This window comes from Myotis nattereri (assembly GCF_964212035.1).
Source record: "Myotis nattereri genome assembly, chromosome: 2".
Lineage (NCBI taxonomy): Eukaryota > Metazoa > Chordata > Mammalia > Chiroptera > Vespertilionidae > Myotis > Myotis nattereri.
The window spans coordinates 7003438-7024623 of NC_138076.1; the positions used below are offsets into that span (position 1 = coordinate 7003438).

Sequence of the window (21186 nt, forward strand, 5' to 3'; positions counted from 1 at the left end):
AAGCTGACCTTGGCATGTGTCCAGCTCATTGTGTTTGCACACAGTAAGTGCATGTTTTTAGTGTCAAGGCTAAAATAACGTAGTAGAGTCCCACAGGCCCCGGTTCAAATCCCAGTTCCCAGGAAGAAATGACCCAAATGTCCTTGAATAAAGCGATAACATAGTTCCCGGGGAAGGTCTTCATTTTGGTTCCTATGATTGCCAACTTTTAGTTATCTGTTTTTAGAGGCCCAGTGCATGAAATTCGTGCACTTGGAGGGGAGGGGTCCCTCAGCCTGGCCTGCATCCTCTCGCAGTCCAGGAGCCCCCAGGGGATGTATGACTGACGGCTTAAGTTCTGCCATGAAGGCAGGAGAGGCTCCCGCCACCACCGCTGTGCTCACCAGCCATGAGCCCGGCTCAGGGCTTCCTGCATTGAGCGTCTGCCCCCTAGTGGTCAGTGCACATCATAGCAACCAGTTGTTCTGCTGTTCGGTTGATTTGCATATAAACTTTTTATTATATAGGACCTATATAGGACCTTTTATTTCTAGAAGTTCTACTTTTTTCTCTATTTTCTAATATATATATACACACACACACACACACACACACACACACATATATATATCTCAGAGAGAAAAGGAGAGGGAAAGAGAGATAGAAGCATCAGTGATGAGAGAGAATCATTGATTGGCTGCCTCTTGAATGCCCCCCACTGGGGATCAAGCCAGCAACCCAGGCATATGCCTTTGACTGGAATCAAACCCGGGACCCTTCAGTCCATGGGCCGACACTCTATCCACTGAGCCAAACCAGCTAGGGCACGCTTTGCTCTTTCCTATATCTTCTTTTTATCTCCCTGTTGTGTTCATGCTTTCTTTAAGCCCCTCAACATATTTAGAATAGCCGTCTAAAATTCTCATCTGCTTTTGATCTTTATTGTTTTTTTTAGTCTATTTATATTTCCTGATTTTGATTACCACTCTCCTGCTTCTTCCCAGTAATTGCTAAGAGTCTAAATTTTTTGTTCTTCTTATAAAAAAGCAGCTTTACTTGGAAGACAGTTACATTGCCTGCAGATCAGCTTTCAGGGATTGAATGTAAACTCTGTTGGTATGGACTTATGGTGGCCTTTAATCTAGATCTATTTAGCCTTAATATCAAGGCATGGCCCTCCTGGGGTCTCTATTAACTGTACCAGATGTTCACAAAGGTATCATTACTGTGTGGGTTCAGAACTCTACCATCTCTCAGTTCTTTGTTATTGCTGGGACTTGTTTAGCCTATAGTTTTCCTAGTAGTTTGTTCTGATCTCGGTAATTGTTCTTTGACCAACCACTTGAAATCTCATTCTAAGTATGCAGGGCACAGTATTGTGGGTCGCGACCCCTGAAAATATATCCTGCATATCAGATATTTACATTACGATTTATAACAGTAGAAAAATTACAGTGATGAAGTAGCAACAAAAATAAATTTATGGTTGGGGGTCACCACAGCATGAGGAACTGTATTAAAGGGTCGCGGCATTAGGAAGGTTGAGAACCACTGCGCTAAAGACTCAATGCGACCCCATGCAGATGTTTGGGAATTTTTATCTGGGCAATGCCCTTCTCTCTGAAACACTGGCCCACAAAGTCTAGCCTCTGCAGCCTCCCTGACCCCCGATCCGTTTCCCCAACTCAGTGAGACCACCATGCTCCGTTTAGAATCCCCTTCCAGGTACCATGTGTGATCCAGGAAGTTTCTCCAGGCAGAAAATCCCTTTGTTTCCCTTCTCCCAGGGATCAAAATGCTGCATTGCCAGTTGTCCAGTGTTTGCAAACAGATGTCTCATAGACTTTGTCCAGTTCTTCCTTTATTTACTATGAAGAAAGGCACCCAGGACCCGGGCTTCCCTCGCAGCCCGGCTTCATCTGCAAGGATGTCGGGTCTAATTAGCATATTACGCTTTTATTATTATAGATTGTAATTACTTATTGTTAGCTGTGGCTCCTTGTCCAGGGTACTTCTCTAGGACTCACATTTTGCATCGGCACAATGGTCACCATTTTATTTATTTTACAATATTTATTGAGCAACTACTGTGCCCCAGGAACTTCCTATCGCCCTGGAAATACTTCAGGAGAATAAGATGTACTAGCGTTCACATGGGAGCAGACAGGCGATAGATGTGTGCGGTGGCTGTCTCGTTCCTATCCATGGACCCGGTATGCTGACCGACTTTCTCTTTTCATCTCCCTGTTTTATTTGAAGCCCTCCTCTAAGACCCTGTGCTCAGACAGTCTGGGCCTCTCCCTCCTCCTGGGCCGCGCATCGCAGGCTGGGGGTGGCTGGTGCTCAGGTCTTCTCCGGGACGCTGTTGTGCTTGTTGTCATGGCTCCGTGTTCCTTCCTCATCGATCCCCATGTCGCTGCTGAGGTGGCTGCATGCTCCCCGTGGGGCCTCTCGGGGCAGTGGCACACGCTGCCGTTTCCTTGCCACTCTTGAAGCCATAAACATATTCTACTTCACACACTTAATGCTGAGATGCAGGAGCCCCGGGAGCCCTCTGGAACACCCCCCCCCCCCAGACACTCCACACGTCGCTTTTCTCGACGGGACACCATTGCCTCTGCAGGTCTCTGATTCCCTGGCCTCCTGGCGCACCCGGTGGTCTCCGTTCTCCAGGCTCCGTCTTCTAGGGGAGCCAGGCGGGGCCTCTGTCTCCAGGGACCAGGCCATCTCCTGCCCTCACTCACTCCCCCTCTCCCCTCTCCCGGACCCACCATGAGGAAATACCCTCATCTAAGGGGAACCTTTACCTCCTGAATTCTCTGTCTTTCAAACGGTTTGATTATATCCCACATCCTTTCTGTTTCTCCTTTTCTGCAGAAATCCGTCCTAGTACGAGGGACTGCCTGCCTTTGGCCCTGGACCTACTAGTACACGCTGGGTGCGTGCAGATGCCTCTTGTGTCTGTGTGCCTGGCGTCATCCGGCCACGCTCTGCTAGTTCTGTGTCCTCAGCCCTCAGGCGTGTCATGGAAGTGGTAGCGAGAGCCTCAGACGTCTCTGGAAACTCCCCACTCATCCCCAGACTTGCCACAGAGCCCTGGGCAGATTTGCTCCCCAGTGGGGAATCCATGGCTGTTGTCACCTCTCCTGGTCAGGGGGGACCCCTTTTATCTCCCACCGTGTTTCTCCCAAACATCATGGTTATATTCCAGTCTGCTCCATTCTCTCTCCCCCTCCTTTCCCCCCGCCCTCCCCCCCCCCCACACACACACACACCACCACCACCCCCTGCAGTCTGGGCGTTAGGAAACCCACACACACTCAGGCTGTTTTTACTTCTCACCTTGCCTCGTGTCCCCTGGAGGCCAGGCAGTGGCGCAGTTGTTGGAATTGAGAGGCCGGGCAGAGCAGGGACACAAGGGGGAATTTCAGGAGGAAAAACACACCACACGGTACATAGAATTTAATTATTTCCTTTATTTAACCCACAAGCCTGATGGTCCCGTTAGTGGAGAGCGGCTAGGACTAGAACGTGTCAGGGACACCAGGAACTGAAGCAGCCACAGCCTGAGCGTGGCCATTGCGCTTGTGTTTATAGGAGTACATGCTCCCACGTGGCAGTGAGCATCCATGTGGCTGTCAGGTCCTAAGCTGAGTTGTCTGCAGGGCAATGGGAGGAAGTTCTTAAGGCAGCTCGTACAGGGCGGCTCCAGGATGGTTTGTGCAGGAAATGGTCCCATGGGAACCCCTTGCCAGGCTGTCACGTTCCCTGTTGATGTAGAGACAGCCGCCATTGTCAGGCCTTAGCACTGCTGTCTGTACTACAGACCTCTTAGCTCAGTCTTCTTATGAGCTGGCTTTTTTTTTTTTTAGTTAAAATATTCTCTGTGTGTGTGACTGTGTGTGTGTGTGTGTGTGTGTGTGTGTCTTTAAAAGAATCCTATAGTTTTATTTTTAATATATTTTTATTGGTTTCATAGAGGAAGGGAGAGGGAGAGAGAGATAGAACATCAATGATGAGAGAGAATCATTGGTCAGTTGCTTCCTGCACACCCCCCACTGGGGATCGAGCCTGCAACCCGGGCATGTGCCCTGATGGGGAATTAAACTGTGACCTCCTGGTTCCTAGGTCAACGCTCAACCACTGACCCACACCGGCTGGGCTAAAATGTTTCCTTAGCCTCCAGGTTTGTAAAACTATTTGAAGTAAACGATTAAGGAGACAGAGAGGAGAGCGAATGCCTCGCAGTCTGTCTCCGCGTGTTAACACGTGTGCGTCTTGCTGTTGGTACCGATGTGTAACCATGTGCCCCGTTCCACAGGCATTTCCTATTCAAGACAGGGACGGGGACCACGCCACTGTTCAGCACCGCGACCCCGGGATACACCATGGCTTCGGGCTCCGTGTACTCGCCGCCTACCCGGCCGCTGCCCAGAAACACGCTGTCGAGAAGCGCTTTCAAGTTCAAGAAGTCCTCCAAGTACTGCAGCTGGAAGTGCACGGCCCTGTGCGCCGTAGGCGTGTCCGTGCTCCTGGCCGTGCTGCTGTCCTACTTCATAGGTAAGAGCCGCGCGCGCGGCCGGAGCGTGCCGTCCCGTCGTCGGGACATTGTGGTTCTGTTGCTCGTACCTATTTGTTTGGTCCAGAAGTCTGTTCTGAGGTTATATTTTCTGGGGAAGGAGTCGGTAATGATACATTGTAATTACAGGGTAGTGTACGTGATTTTTAACAAATTTGGGTAAATAGAAAAGCTGCATTTGCATAAAGAACAAGTTATGTTCTTGGACGCAAACACTAGTGCATGTACGTCTGGTTTTGGCTTATCCCCTGGGAAAACATGGGTAACCTGTGCCATGTCATGTTCACAAAGCAATCCGTGCCCTTCCAGGAGTGGACACAGGGCAGGAGTCACCTACGACGCATGGTCAGTAGGCGCTCTGCTTCTTGGGATGGGCCACGTCTCCATCTCCATCTCGGCTCTCAGAATTATCTCAGACTTTTTGTTGCTTAATGAATCATTAAGTGTAAGTCCCCTCACTGGGGACCACGGTTTCCCCCTCAGGAACACTCTCTGAGAACCAGGCATCCGTGAAACTGGGAAAGGAGGTTTTACTTGCTCGTGGATGTGGATTTGTCAACTCTTCTAACATGGCTCTGGTCAAGGTTCCCCCTGCATAGGAACCCACGTGACGGAAGGGCTAATGACAGTGGTCACTGTTACCTTTGCCCCCTCTGTCACACAGATGAGCACTCAAACTGTGGGAAACTGTTTTCTTTACCTGTCAGGACCACATCTGATTTTGATGGCCTTCTAAGTGTGGGGAAAGGTCTATGATATTGAAATGCTAATGGTACCCACTGAGAGAAACCCCAGGCTGCATGGCTGGTCCTACAAGAACCGCAGTCCCTGGTGCATTTCCAAGTTCACAGAGCAGCGTGTGCTGCCCCGTGAAAGTCTGTCGCTGAAGGAGGGTGTCACAGAGCTGCGTCTAGAACAGTCGTATGCTTGTGTGGTGGGCGGGTTTCTGTCATCAGCTACAACGCTCCTTAGTTAAAAATTACGTACTTTGGAAACGGAAATAACCATTTTGAGCCACAACATTTAAGAGAAAAATAGAACTTTAGAGCGTGAAGGAACTTTAGAGATGATGGAGTCAAGGATGGTAAGTGTGTGGCTTGTTATGTACACCTGCTTCCAGGTCGTAGACCCCGGCAGACATCACTCATGCATCAGGCACTCTCTCCCCCTGACCCTGGACACAGCCTCATTAGCCTCAGGGAGCCACTGTCCGTCGGGGTGACACCTTTGTGTCAGTTTTCAATCGAAGGTAACTCCCTCCTTGTAAAAAGGGTCAAACCAGCTACCAAAAGGGGTTTCCCTGGGCCGAGATCGCACACCGATGAAGCGATGCTGTGCTGTTTCATAACATTCAAGGTCAGTGAGGGCGGCCACAACAACAAACATTGCTCTTCAGAGATGGATTGCTCGTGTTCAGCTAGAAAATGTCCGTCTGTTAGGAGGGTCTCTTCTGGTTAGCTGGATAAATTATGCACATTCGTCAGCATTGTGCTGCTGGAGAATCTTAAAGGGTCCGGAAATACATCGGTCATCAGTGGGATGGAATCAATTCAGCTTATGTTTTTGCAGGGGAGTTTTGACCTCTCATGCATGCCAAACAGATAGGTACTGCGCAGGGCCGGGATTCCGTGACTGTGTTGCCCAGGGGTTGCCCAGGTGTTGTCGGACATCCTGTCTGACTGTAAGTGCCTGGGCCCCCCACTTGTTAAATCCTTTGAGTATCGGCTCTAACACCCTTTAATTTTATTTACGTGTGTGAGTGGCAGGAAAAATAGCATTTTAACGTGTGATTAGATCACTGTTATTTGTGAGACGTACTCTTCTCAAGGATCCTTTTGTGAATATAATTGAGTATTAGAGCTCGAAGTGAAAGCTGAAATGTTTCTTTTTTTTCAAATGGCCCCTTTTTTGCTGTTTAATAGTTAGCGTCATCCTATATTGCTTCTAGTACCACACTCCAAAAATTCCCCCTTTGACTTTATCTTTCCCCACAAGGAAGCATACAAATTATATAGTTAATCTACTCATGGACAGATACTTGCTGAACGTTTTTCTGATGATCTGGTTATTGTGCTAGAAATTAAGGCGATGGAACCCAAGGATTACCTCCCCAAAATTACTTTTATCATCAAAGAATTCTCTCGTATTTTTTATTAGTTTAATTAATCTCAAATAGACTTCCAGTTTTCACTGGTCTTCCTGTGCTTAAGTAACCAGCACACATTTTTGCAATGGCTGTCGTTGTTGTAGTTTAAATCAGCTAAAGAATTTCTTTTCTTCATCAGTTACCATCGCAAATCTTTTCAGACTGAAGATGCCGCCATTAGCTTTGAAAAAATGGAATAGGGCGCTTTTCTCAGGGAAGGTCGTGCATGCCCACCGAGCGTGCGAGTCAAGCAGAGAAGGGAAAGGGCCACTTGCCTGTCCAGTGAGATCCCTCCGATAAACCCCGAATCAGTGGGGAGGCCAGTGTCCCCATCAGCTTGACCTCCCAACGGTTAACAAAGTGCAGTCTCCTTAAACTTTCCCCCCATTCTCTCCTATTGACTGTCAGTATAAAGTCAAAGAAATATGCAAACTGAAAAGCGCGAGGAATCACGTCTATCCCAGAATTTGCTTTCTCACCTTCCAGTAAGGTCATGAGAAGTTATGAGGATGGAGCTGTAACCTGTCTCTTCTCTAAGGTGAAGTTACCTCAGGAGAGTCAAGGTGTGTAACTTCTGAAGTGGAGGGATGATGGGAAGGGGAGGGCTTTTGTTGTTTTTCTATTCCCATACAATTTTCAGCTAATAAAAGGGGAAGAAGAAAGTGAAAATTAATCCCCGTAGGTCACAGTGAACTCTTTTCATAGGTCACCACTGTTAACATTTTGGCGTATACCCTTCCAGATATTTTTCCATGCGTATGTGCATCTGGAGTGCCAGGCTTTGTAATGCATTTGTACCAGGCTTTCTTGCTGATAATGGATGTGTATAATCTTATTTAGCAGCTGTTTTTAATTTACCTGTTCCCAAAAATGCACTGTTTTCTTACCCAAGCATGTGTTTATGCTTTGAGCGTCTGCCCCCTGGTGGTCAGTGCATGTCATAGCGACCGGTCGTTTCGACGTTGAGTCGATTTGCATATTAGGGTTTTATTATATAGGAGTGAATCATTTGTCATATATGTTATGTAGTTTTTCCAGTTTATTATTAACTTGGTTCATGATTTTTATGCCACATATCATATAGAATTTTTTAATTCATCACATTTATCAATTTTTCTTGATAATTTGTGATATTCTTGTTATACCTATAAAGTTCTTATTTAGTCTAAGTATTTTTTTTTTTATTTTCTTCTGTTCTATGGTTTTTCAGTAACTACTTTAGGTCAACATTTTTCTGGACATTCTAACAGATGTTAGAGGTCCAAAGTAGCTCTCTGTTCTAGAAACTCACAGTCAAGTGAGAAAGACAATAATGTAAACATACTATGGACGGCATATGCTCTCATAGCTGCAAGGTCCATAGGAGCAAAAAATAGAAGAGAAAAGAAAACTCTCTCGGGCTGAAGATGTTGGGGAAAGACTTGATCTAGCAGGCGATTCCTAAGAGGTAAAGTGGAGGTCAGTTCACGGGGTTTAATGTCAAAGTGGTTAGTGGGCAATGATCTTGAGAAGAGGTCATCCAAGGCAAGGAAGGGACATGAACTATCTGCATGGGTGATGGCTGCTCACAGGGCACCAGGCATCATGCCCAAAGCTATGTGTGAATCGCCTCATTTAATTTTCACAGCAACCCTTGAGTCATTGTCTCCATTAAACAAAAGGGAATCTGTTGCTGAGAGAGGCCCCTTGTGTGAAGTCACGCAGCCTGGGAGTGAGGAAGCTGGGCCAGAAACTGTGGAGGACCCATTTCACTCTACCGCCCCCATGAGGTTTCAAAAGACTTACCATAGGGAAGAAACTAAAAAGTCGAAGCCATTATGTTTTGTTTTTTGTGGTTTTTTAAAATATATTTTACTGATTTTTTTTACAGAGAGAAAGGGAGAGGGATAGAGAGTTAGAAACATCGATGAGAGAGAAACATCGATCAGCTGCCTCCTGCACATCTCCTACTGGGGATGTGCTCGCAACCCAGGTACATGCCCTTGACCGGAATCGAACCTGGGACCTTTCAGTCCGCAGGCCGACGCTCTATCTACTGAGCCAAAACCGGTTAGGGCAGCCGTTATGTTTTTAAAAGATTGCTTTAGTGGCATTCCAGAGCATGGGATTTGAAGAAAGGAAGTCCAGACTTATACTTTTCAAACTTCCATGTGCCAGCAGTCACCTGGAGACCCTGTTAAAATGCACCTTCTGATTGGGCACATCTGCGGCGAGAACCCGGGGGCCGCATTCAGACAGGCCCCAGGGGACGCCGCGGTGGCCACAGACCACACCTGGAGCAGCAGGGCTCAGCCAGCACGTCAGACACTGCTCTTCATGATGGCGACGCCCTGTCTCTGCACCGTCCAGTTCAGTGGCCACTGGACACGTGTCACTCATGAGACCTCGCAGTGTGGCCAGCGCAGCTGCGGAACTGGAGTTTCCGTGTTATTATTGTTCACGAATTTAAACTCCAGCAGCCATGTGCGGCTGTTGGCTACCATTCGGACAAGCACAGACAACCTGTTGGAAACCGCCCTCCGTGGGCAGTCACGAGGCCCTGTGGGGAGAGAGGAGTGAGCAGGTGTCAGAAGCTCCAGCTGGTCCCTCCTAGGACAGATGGCCCAGGGGTTAGCATCTCTTGCTCTTCAGCATCAACTGTCCACACTTGGACAGATGGCAAACCTCTTTTCAACATCCATGTTAGGACTTCACAGGGCTGAGCTCCCAGTTAAAACCCTCCTCTAGGACTTCAGTTGGTGCATCTTTACACAGTGAAAATCTGCTGATTTCTAAACACACATGTTGTGTTTGATGACAATAGTGATACAGATCTATCAAAAAAGAAAGACCTGTCCTTACTTTTCCTGGGCCCTGGCTGCTTCTTTTTTCTGCCCTAATGATTAGAAGACAGTAAGGAAGGGTAACAGATAGCAGTTGTTCGCCAACGAATGGATTAAAGAGATGGAGCCTACTAGTCACCATTGCTTCTTGATTATTGTCCTTTGCTCACAGTCGATGGGGATAACCTGTAAACATATAAAAATGCCCAGAAATCCTATCATCAGGCATGAACATTATTGAAACATTAAATAAAGTCAAAATAAATGTTTGCGTTATTCGATTAACACCGTCAAAGACGGCAACAAAGTCCAGTCAGACTCCAGATAACACCATGGTGGACATTCCACCTCACTGTCATTTCGGAGATGGCTAGGCAGAACCTGAAAATTCACATAATTCCCCACGTGGAGGAGCACCAAAAGCATTTGCACCCGTTCTTTGAATTTGAAGAAAACTAGGGAAGACAAAAATGCCACCAAATCCTATTGTGCGAGCACATTTTCTGGATTTTTGGCTCAGTTTATCCCCAACCAATAATTTGCTTGACAGTTTTTATAATAGCTTCGTTGAGATACAGTTCTCATTCCCTACAGTTCACCCATTTAAAGTGCCCAAGTCAGTGATGTTTATATTCACACAGTGCCACAATCAATTTTCAATCATTTCCATCCCCCCAAAACAGAAACCCTGACTTCTTCAACAGACACTTCCCATTTCCCTCTAAACCAGTGGTTCTCAGCCTTCCTAATGCCGCGACCCTTTAATACAGGTCCTCACGTTGTGGTGACCCCCAACCATAAAATCATTTTTGTTGCTACTTCATAACTGTAATTTTGCTACTGTTATGAATCATAATGTAAATATCTGACATGCTATATGTGTTTTCTGATGGTCGCGACCCACAGGTTGAGAACCGCTGCAAACCTTTCTTAGTTTTGCTTTGGTTTCGGTTTTCCCCCCAAAAAATCTGTACTTTTAAGGGATTGGTTGTTAATTCCTTTCCCAATGATGTGAAGTAACTCAGCATGGTTTCCCTGATGAACTCCTGGCGCATCCTGCTAAGGAGGACTCGCATTTTCAATATTCTGTTTCATTGGAAAAATTCATGAACAGCTGCTACCAAGTGACTCCTAAAATAGATGTTGTCATGCGTCTGCTAACAAGGCTGTTGAAGAGCGCGAGCACTCCGCAGACCCAGCAAAAGGTAACCCGTCAAGGCCGGCTTCATGGCACTCAGGGTTCGGTAGCAGCTCTCTGTCCTACTTCTTTGTCTGTTTGCATTTTATGAACAGTTTACCTCTCTGTGCACCTTGAAATTGATTATGCTACTAGCTATCTATATGCACCTCAGGGTCAGAAAGAAAAATACGCCAGCCCTTTGTGCTTCATGAAAAATCAGCCATTTCAATATATACGGCAAAATAAAATGTGCTGTGACATTCTTTTTTCTTTTTGGACATGTTTGTGCAATAAAAGTGCTGTTTTATTAGGTTACAGAACACAACTGAACAATGAATTACACACCATTTTTCACTACAGCTTCCTTCCTGACTCCTAGTTGCATTACGTTTCGAAAATGCATCTTGTCTGAGATGCGACGGCAGCATTTTAACACTGATGTGATGTCATCACTTTGTGGAAGAACATATACTGCCTGTGGTTTAGAGGATTGAACATTGTAGACGAAAACTTATAAATCAGTATTTTATGTTATCCTTGGATATATGGAATTAAAGACATATTTAAACCTGATGCAAAGGTGAATGAAGACTCAGAATAAACCCGTTGACCCCGGGAGAGAAGGGAAGCGGTGATATGATAAAGCAGCTACTGCAGGACTCTGCCGATTCAAAAAGGAGAAAGTCTACTGAAACCCATTCTGGACGGTGGAACGCTTCCTATGAAAGAGGCACTCTGGATGAAAGCATACATATACGTTCGCATACACGCACACACTCCTCCCTCTGACCTACAGAGATGCTGGCGGTCTTGCACTCTGTCCTAACTTCAGTGTGAGCTCTATTAATTTGCAGAAAATACCAGTTTTCTCTGTCCAGGGCATCGTCTAGAAACCCAGAAATGATCGAGAGGTGACTTAAACTTCAGTTCACTCGATAGCCAGCTCTGTACGAGCATATAGGTGCCGTCTGAATTGGACCTAAAGTGGGAAAAAGCTGTGTATCGCACACTCAGTTTTTTTCACATTACACATTTTTTTTTGGTTTTTATTAGGACGACAGCAGAATGTGGAGCTTTGAGCTGGTACGTGTTTATTACTGCACATCAGGAAGAAATCACTGCCAAATTGGTGCGAATATAGGGAGTGTGCTCCTCTTCTCCTTCCCCAAAATAACTTATTTGACTGTTAGCTCGATACGAGGTCAGCGGAATAAATAACATTGGAGGAATTCTATGCACAGACTGTTCTTTACCACTCAGATACAAGGAGCTCCTGAGTTGAAAAGGGTTCAAGGACATCAACGATAAATACTTTTAGCCCAGCCGGCATGGCTCAGTGATTGAGTGTCGACCTATGAACCGGGAGGGCACTGGTTTGATTGCTGGTCAGGGCACATGCCCAGGTTGCAGGCTTAATCCCCAGTACGGGGTGTGCAGGAGACAGCCAATCAATGATTCTCTCTCATTGTTGATGTTTCTATCTCTCTCTCTCTCTCTCTCTCTCCCTTCCTCTCTGAAATCCCATATAATAAAAGGCTATTATGCAAATAGACCTAACAGCAGAATGACCGGTCGCTATGATGTGCACTGACCACCAGTGGACAGACGCTCAATGCAGGAGCTGCTTCCTAGTGGTCAGTGTTCTCCCACAGGGGCAGCGCCGCTCAGCCAGAAGCCCTGAACTGGGCTTACAGCTGGCGAGCACAGTGGTGGTGGCAAGAGCCTCTCTCGCCTCCACGGCAATGCTAAGGATATCCAACTGCCAGCTTAGGCCCGCTCCCCGTGGGCCTAAGCTGTCAGTCAGACTTCCCCAAGGGCTCCCAGACTGTGAGAGGGCCCAGGCCAGGCTGAGAGAACTCCCCCCCCCCAAGTGCACAAATTTCATGCACCAGGCCTCTAGTCTGTAAATATATACCTTTAGCATCAGCTGAACTTGAGAGTGTGTGGGACATAAATATCACGTGTGAAATGCGGTGTTGTTTTCTGTTTGGGGTGATCATTTCTGCAAAACGTAGCTGCATTTCCCCACTAATGCCAAGTGGAAAGTGCGATACAATATTTGCCATTTCCTTATTACGTTGCATAGATATTTAATCAGTGTTGTGTATGTCACTTGCTTTCATATTGGTGGTACTGAGGGCATTGTTTTTTCAGAGCATACTCGACATCAAGAGGAGTGAAAGGAAGAGAAACTGGCATATATGTTAAAAAAACAAAACTATCGACTGCTAGCAATCTTAGGAATGAATTCAGTATAAAAGCTTTACTTTCCATTGAATCTGTATTCAAACAAAGGTCTTATCCTGGAATCTGCGATAAAATAAATTCCAAATGCATATACTCTTTCAGTTTATTTATTGTCCGACATAATATTAGCATGTCTACACATCCTTCTTCCTTAACAATGAGACTCCACAGTTTCTACGCAGTGATTTTGTATTAAATTACTAATATAACACCAGAAAAGGAAGTGACCGTCCATCCATCCATCCTTCATGCATTCAAAATTTGTTTATTGAGTGACGACATTTATTCCGGAAGCACGATGAGAGACACAGCAGGGAACAACATAGATTATACCTTGAGGATGCAGACACTGGGCACTAATGACAGCCATGATGACTGTTTAAAAGAGTGCTGGGGGGGTGAGTGCACAGACGACAGAGCTGAGCAAGCCCGGGTACCACAGAAAGGTCTTCCTGCGAAACCAGAATAATGACGAGGGTTGTTATGTGTTTTGACAAATGCTGGCATTCGGACAAATTGGAAGTGTGACCACATAAACCGAAAGGCGGCCAGAAAAATCAATTCCCAGGAATACTAAAGCCAATATAGAGCGATTAGTAAAAAGAAAGCCTGACGTGTCCGAGGAGAAAGGGTTGCATTGCTCATCCGTTTTCTTTGTTAAGTGGGTCTAGCTACAGCCCTTTTAGCAGTGAGCGTTAGGAAGCGGGAAGGAACCTCACCTTGGGAACGCTGGCTCTAGAACGAGATGGAAAATCACCGTAAGGCCTTGTAGTCTGTTCCTGTACGTTCCTTCCCCTCGGTTGTAGAGAGTATGCATGCATGTGACAAGCATTTTATTTATAAAGTATCCCCAGAAAATAGTTTTAAAACTGTTCAAAGAAAAGATATCTTTGGGTTTTTCCTAAACATGTATGAGTGCTCGATTCATCCGTGTTGATGACATTTTAAAAACACACGTTGCTTCTGTATGTCAGTCGTTGTTGGGAGATACAGGTCATGTTGCTCTGCAGTCAATAAGCAAAGAGGTCAGCGTGGCCAGTGCCAGTCCTGAGGGGGCCGGAGGCAGAAAGGGCATTCCTGTAAGACCCTCCCTCTGTGCGTGTGAAGCCCACATGTCAGTTATCTCAGGGAAAAAATAAATATTTAAATATAAACATATGTATAGTATTATAATACCGTAAAATGTTTACAATTACAAAGGCGATAAACACATTTTTTTAAAAAAGTATAGAAATCACTGCTGAGGGGACTGGAGATGCTGTAGGTATTTCCTTTGGGTCTTGTAACCTCATCCTAGACCAGTGATGGTGAACCTTTTGAGCTCGGCGTGTCAGCATTTTGAAAAACCCTAACTTAACTCTGGTGCCATGTCACATATAGAAATAATTTTTTGATATTTGCAGCCATAGTAAAACAAAGACTTATATTTTTGATATTTATTTTATATATTTACATGCCATTTAACAAAGAAAAATCAACCAAAAAAATGAGTTCGCGTGTCACCTCTGACACGTGTGTCATAGGTTCGCCATCACTGCCCTCTAGACCCTTAATCTCGTCATTAACTACATGGGTGGCTTTACCAAGCTCACTGCACCGTCTAGTTAGTGAACCTGAATTTCATCGAATTCGTACATAGAAACTAACTGTGTTAATCACTTCAAATAATCCCAAATTTTACCATCATTTTCTATTTTTAGAATAAAGATATTTTTAGGCGATTTTTCCTTCTTCAAAGAGAGCCTTTGAGATCTTAGCAGAGAAGCGATGCGAGTTGGCAGCTGGGAAGGTGGCTGCTTACCTTTAGAAAGGGAGACTGAACCCCCCAAGCACGGAGGCCAGCTGGCCGGGGGAGCCGCCTCCTGGGGACCAGTGACATTTTGCTTTGAGATAAATGTCCACAGAGGTCCCATCAATACCCATTAGTAATAGTTACGGCCAGTGTGTAACCAAGGGACACTCCTCTCCCTAAGCCACATCAGTGGGGGGAGCTGGAACCCTGGACGCCCACAGCCTTTGCTCCCTGCCTGGGGGGTGAGGTGGTCAGGGGAGACCCAGGTGACCGTTACCATTCCTGACCGGGTCCCGCAGGTGGTGACATGGGTGCAGCTCACCCTGCTTCTCTTGAGAAACAGAAGTGGGTAAGGGCGACACAGACTGTTTGTTGATGAATGAATGACGAACAACAAGCTACATGGATGAGTTGTGCAGATTTCTAAACGGTCATCGGTTTTATTTAAAGTTGCAACTAGACAAATGCACCAGCACCTACACACACACACCCCACAGGTCATATTACCTTTCTCAAACCTAAGGGGATAATTTTCTGGATTTTGCCACATTTTCATATACCAACCTCCCGCCAACAATCTCCATATCTCTAGTGGTGGGATCTTTGAATAATGATGGTTTAAGTGCCATAAATTTTCAAAGAATTCTGATTTTCAGGTCTAGTCTACTTTTGTCCAAAGTCAAACCAAGCCAAGAAAAACTTTTGTGCGTGAGTAGGTCAACAGCACTCATACGCATCGTTCCCACCAGTAGGCTGCAGACCTGTAAGGCTTTTCGAGCAGGGAGAGGAGTTGTGAAAGGGAGTCAGTACCACCAGCCTCTGGATCACGGGATCCATGGGCCTCTGGTGCATACATTTCCCGGCAACAACAAACCCCGTGTTTGGGGAAGCAGGGAATTACCCATCAACCCTGTGAATGACTGCATTCTGCATTCTGGGTGTTGTTGGAATGTTTTTATGTCCTCTTCCCGCATTCTTTAATGTCGACATCGAAGATCCCACCTTCTTGATCATGATGGGCCCCTCTGGGCAACTCATGGTGATGGTGAACCCTCAGTGCTTCCTATCAGAGTGGAGCATGGATGCTTCCTTCACCCAGAGAACAGAACCTGGAGACAGGAGGGTGGAGGCAGCATCAGGAGAGCCGTCTGCAGGGGGGAAATCCCGACTCCCCCCCCCTCCCCCCGCCCGAGGCAGACGCAGCCTGCTCTCCACGCGCCTCTCGCGGCCGCAGCAGTGACTGGCGGGCAGCTGGGACCCAGTTCCCAAGCAGCACCCTTCATGGAGCACCTGGGTCCGCACGGTTAAGGAAGAAAACATGCAGCTAAATTTAAAAGTAGATTTTTTAATATTGCTGTTTATGAAAGAATATGAGCCGAATATTCTGGCAGAAGCAAGCCTGCCCAGCTACATGACTGTTAGTCTCAGCAAGATATTTTGACAGCCAGTGTGATTCTCCTTTGTTAAGTGACAAAATGCCAAAAGAAGAGAAAGGAAAAATACACAGCATAGAAATAGAAAATATTAGCCACCATTTTTTTTACCTCTTATTTTCTTTCCCTCTCCCCCCCGCCCCAGAAAATAGCTCATAAAAATTATGATTTAACTTGTTATCTTAAAATACTCAGGGGAACTTGCTGCATCGGTGTCCATTGCTTGGAATGTTCCAACACCTTATAGTTGGGATAATTCCCTTCTTCTAATGACAACGAGAGTATGTATTCATGTGAAAGCCTTAAGAAGAAATATTGATGTTAAAACACTATATGTGGGTTAGCAAGGTCGGATCTGTTGATATTATATTAGCCTTAGAGTTAATAACAAATAATAATGGAATGGAATGCCAGAACGTTGCCTCACACATCCCGTCAGCACGTATATGAGCACAGCAGGAAACCCAAAACAAAAGCTAATTTATGGAAAACTATGTATTTCTAATGACACCGGAGGCCAGCAGGGGTCCCAGCCTCCACCACACTCCTCACCCAACCTGCTTTCATCTGGCATTGAAACGGGGCTGCATTCCGGAAGCGTCTCACATCAAATCACTGCCCCATATTTAAAAAGTATTCTTATATTTTTCTGTAAAATCTAATCATTGCACACGTGCATTATGTATATTTATATATTCATGAAACTAAAACAGAAAACGAAATTTTGTTTTCAAAGCCCAAGGTACCGAGGTAACATATGCACACAATGATGGTTGGACTTCGTGTAATTATATTTTCATTTTAAAATCAAAGCAAAGGACCAGCATTTGCATTCAGATACACTGATACCCTTTCTGTGCCAGGTGGGGCTTTTCCGAGGCTCCATGCTTCCACCTGGGAAATGGCCACACTTGGACGTACAGCAGCATCTCAGAGCATAGGTCTGGGAGAAACCTCAGGTCGTCCGGTGTAGACGTGAGATGTTCCTGTGAATGAGAAACAGCGATTCCCCAAACCGCCGCACCAGGTGGAGCCCGAATGGAGACGGGGACCTGTGTCTCTTTTCATACAAACAAAAGGCTCCCCAGACGCCCCGGACAATCTCTGCTAAAACCTGTGCTCTGACCTCTAACCCTAGATTGGGATGGTCTTTTCCTGCACCTTTTGATAGCATGTTCTTACCGAATCTTTCTCAGGAAGGGTGTGTGTGGGGGGGGAATGTGCCACAGTGGACCCCAGAGGTGAATTACAAGAAAGGGAAACTTCAGACCCAAGTTGCGTGGGTGAACGCTCAAGGCTTTGAAGGCTAAACAACACGGAATTGCAGGCATTTTCTGGATATTTTTTAAGTCGGTTTTTCTTACCAGCTCTGGTTCTCATAGCTCATATTTTTGTCTTTGTGAGAATGACCTTGTAATGTTCCACAGCGTTTAGCCAATAATGGCAGTCACGGTAAGAATAGCACTCAGTTGCCAGAACCGGAGTGCGGTCCTCAGAGTGCTGGTGGCCTGAGCTCCCTTCAGGGCCAGGCGGGAGGGTGCCTGCTTCTGTGCCTGCTCCACTCGTCCCCCGAGATGTGCCCCAGGGTCCTGGCAGACACTGGGCCTTGGCAGCAGCTGTCCCCTCCCTGCCTCACATCCGTATTCGGCAGGACCAGGCCGGAGAGCGTGGGCTCGCCATGGAAATGACAGCCGCTGTGATAACAGCTCCATGGCCTGGTCCCCGGAGACGTGGTGACATTTTGGCACCTCTCCTCTCACGGGAGCTGAAAACGGCACTGCGTCTGCTCCTTGGTGCCGTGTAATTTTCTTTAATGACACATTTTGGTTTCAAGTGTTCCACACACTGGCTTTTGCGTCTCAAGCCAACATATATTGGTTAGAAACAACATCGTGCCCTTTCTTCTGCGGGCGGAGGCCCTTCATCTCCATCAGCCTGGAAAATGCAAGGAGGGCCGCAGTAATTGCTCTCACCTGCCTGGGCTCGGAGCCTGGAAGAAAAAAAATCTTCAGACACTTGCACTGGTAGATCTTTCCAAGCATCCCGTCTCAAAATTATCTCAATTAATGAGTGTTTTTCTCAACGTTTTCTGGCAAAGCCTGCAGAAAGAAAGACTGTAAGAGGCTATAGAATGAATGCCTTTGAATTCTGTAGGGAATATTTTCATTTCAAACACATAATTCGTTACACTCTAAGAATGCCACCAGCACCCTAAGAAGATGGAACCTAAAGTAAGCTATTTGGCTATTAGTAAAACAGGTGGCAATCGTGATTGATGGGTGAGTGTGCATGTGAGTCTCTCCTACCGTGGGTACCATGGTGATCTTGTTATCACTGATATGGGTGATCGAATAAAATGTATGCTTATTATTTTGTAGTGTAGAGAGCAAATGTCAGCTATTACAACCAATTTAAAAGAGTTGTGCCTGGGAATTATCCTGGAAAGGGTTTAGGGAAGGTGGGAACATACACTCTTGAGCTATGCTGTGTTAGATGGACTACTTTTAAATGGAAATTTTAATTTAAGCGTCACAGGCATTTAAAAAGTATACAGCACATAAGTGGAGACAGCCAGGGGAGGCCCCCTCCAGGTAGAGAACTGGGATGTTACCCAGCACCCCAGAAGCCCCGAGAATTCGCCTAGCTCCACCAGCTCCCCCTCCCAGCGGGCAGTCAGTCACTTCTGTGACTGGTTCCCACCAGCTGGTAGGTCCTGCTTTTGAACAGTACGCACATGGACTTGCCAGGAGTCACGCTTGTTGTGAATGGGTTGTCTGGTGAATGTTCTGCTTGTGAGATGTATTCATGCTGCTGCAGCTGGCAGTGGCCGGCCCCTTTGCGCTGCTGTGCGGGACCCCTTTCCGTGCTGTGCGGGACCCCTTTCCGTGCTGTGCGGGGTCCCTTTCCGTGCTCTGCGGGACCCCTTTCCGTGCTGTGCGGGGTCCCTTTCCGTGCTGTGCGGGACCCCTTTCCGTGCTGTGCAGGACCCCTTTGCGTTGCTGTGCGGAAGGCCATTGATGACTTCACTATAAGATGTGAATCCGCTCACTGCTGGCAGCATCGGGGTAGTTTCCCGTCTGGGGCTTTTATAATTAACGCTTCTGCGAACATTGTTGGTTGCCTTTGGGTGCTGTGTGTGCATATTTCTATAGGGGATGTAGGCAGACTTTTGAAATCAGTGGGGACTTCAGCCACCATTTCTAAGATTTTTAATATAGAGGAAATACAATTCAGTTCCAAATAAGCAACTTACCAATAACCTTGCAAAATGCAGCCATTTATAGTTGGTAAATATCTTGTATGTAAAAGCCAATTTTAGCAAATGAATAACTTCTGATTATACTTGCTGCTATCAATTTGTGTTAAATTTTTAAAATTTTCCTTAATGTGAACGCACAATATTCATTCAAAACACTTCTGTTAAGTAGGAAAGCAGCACAGTGTAGATAAAGGAACCTGAAATTGAGTCAGGAATCTGGTATCATGCGTCTTCTTACACAGTAACTTTTTAAGACATTGGGCGACTCACCCTCTCTGCCTGTGTTTCATCCTCACACAGTGGGGACAATGGTCCTCGCCACATGCACACTGTTGGAAGATAACAGGCTTCAAGGTGTTTTAAATCTGAAAAGCACACTGATAGACATAGAATAGCATCGCTAGCATCCACAACTCCACTCTTACTCAGATCACATTTAAGATATGAATACAGCCCCGCCCCATTAAAATCTCCTAAAACTATGTGGAAATAACAATATAAAACTACAAAACGTAATATCATAAACTTTTTAAAGATTAAATCTACACAAATACTATTTCTAAAACTTTAATAAGTATGGTGTTTACTTAGGTAGTTTTTAAATTGTTGTTTTAAGACTCTGGGTTAGCCACATTATCCTGCTTCATCATCATCATATTACTGTAAAATTTCTTTTAGGACAATAGCAGCATATGGGAAAGTCCTTGTATGGAAGGACAGTGCCTGGGGTGCACACATGTGACCTTTGCCCCCTCGCCCCACACACTGTCTGCCCTGGGTCCCCAGACCCCGGGGGGAAGCTGTGTCCAGCCCATGGCCTCAGGGAAGTCCCATCTCACTTCCTTCCCTGTGGTTTCCCTCTGAAACCCTGGGGTGGAAGGGACAGGAGCGCCGTGGTATGACCTTTGTTCTCAGAAGGTCTGGGTTCAAGGTCAAGATCCTCTGCTCACTTGTTTGGGACCTTAAACTCTCAAAAAAAGCCTCCGTTTTCTGAGACTTAATATGAAAAAAAAAAAAATATCCACTATTGGTGGGGTCTTTGTGAAGATTCAATGAGATCATGCGGGTCACACTAGCACAGCACTTAACCCAGAGCAGGTGCTGGTGACGGTTTTATTTTTGTGATATTGCACCATGGTGTTCTCACGGCGGCTCAGACAACGGGTCTGTGTCTGACAGATGCCTGGTTCCGCCGCCAGCCCAGTTCTCCCCACCTCGGCTATCAGCCCGGGGGGTGATTTCAGTCTCACATCCATCAGCGGCACTAGGGCGGCGTGTGAAAGCTTCCCTCTCCTCTCCCAGCTCTGTGAACTGTTCCACTGAAGACACACAGGGATGACGGGCTTTGAACATACCTGGCCATTCAGAAGTTTTGTCTTAAAGAAGTAGAGAAGGTCTAACTGGTGTTAGAAACTTCAGTGCTTTAAATGTAGAATTTATTTTGTCACACTGCAACTTTTTTAATAGCTTATTGATTTTTAGAGAGAGAGAGAGGGAAGGAGGTGGAGAGAGAGAGGGAAACATTGATCAGCTGCCTCCTGCACACCCCTGACCAGGGATGGAGCCCACAACAAGGACTGGTGCCCTTGACCAGGAATCGCACCTGCGGCCTCCTGATGCGTGGGATGACACCCAACCACCTTGGCCACACCGGCCAGGGCACGGCCGCTTTTTCACACGTTGTAAGGGCGGTGTAGTAGGCACCTCAGAGGGAACTAGGCAGCCCTCCCTCGTTTTTGCATCAGGGGT

General features: G+C 46.3%; 1 protein-coding gene across 1 annotated transcript in view; it reads left to right on the plus strand.

The window, feature by feature from the left end:
- The window catches only part of TENM3 (teneurin transmembrane protein 3), a 571505-nt gene that overhangs the window by 429469 nt on the left and 120850 nt on the right, over positions 1-21186 (plus strand). Inside the window, exon 5 of the mRNA XM_081084077.1 lies at positions 4301-4539. Coding sequence (XP_080940203.1) covers positions 4301-4539 — 239 coding nt within the window. The remainder of the gene's footprint in view (positions 1-4300; positions 4540-21186) is intronic.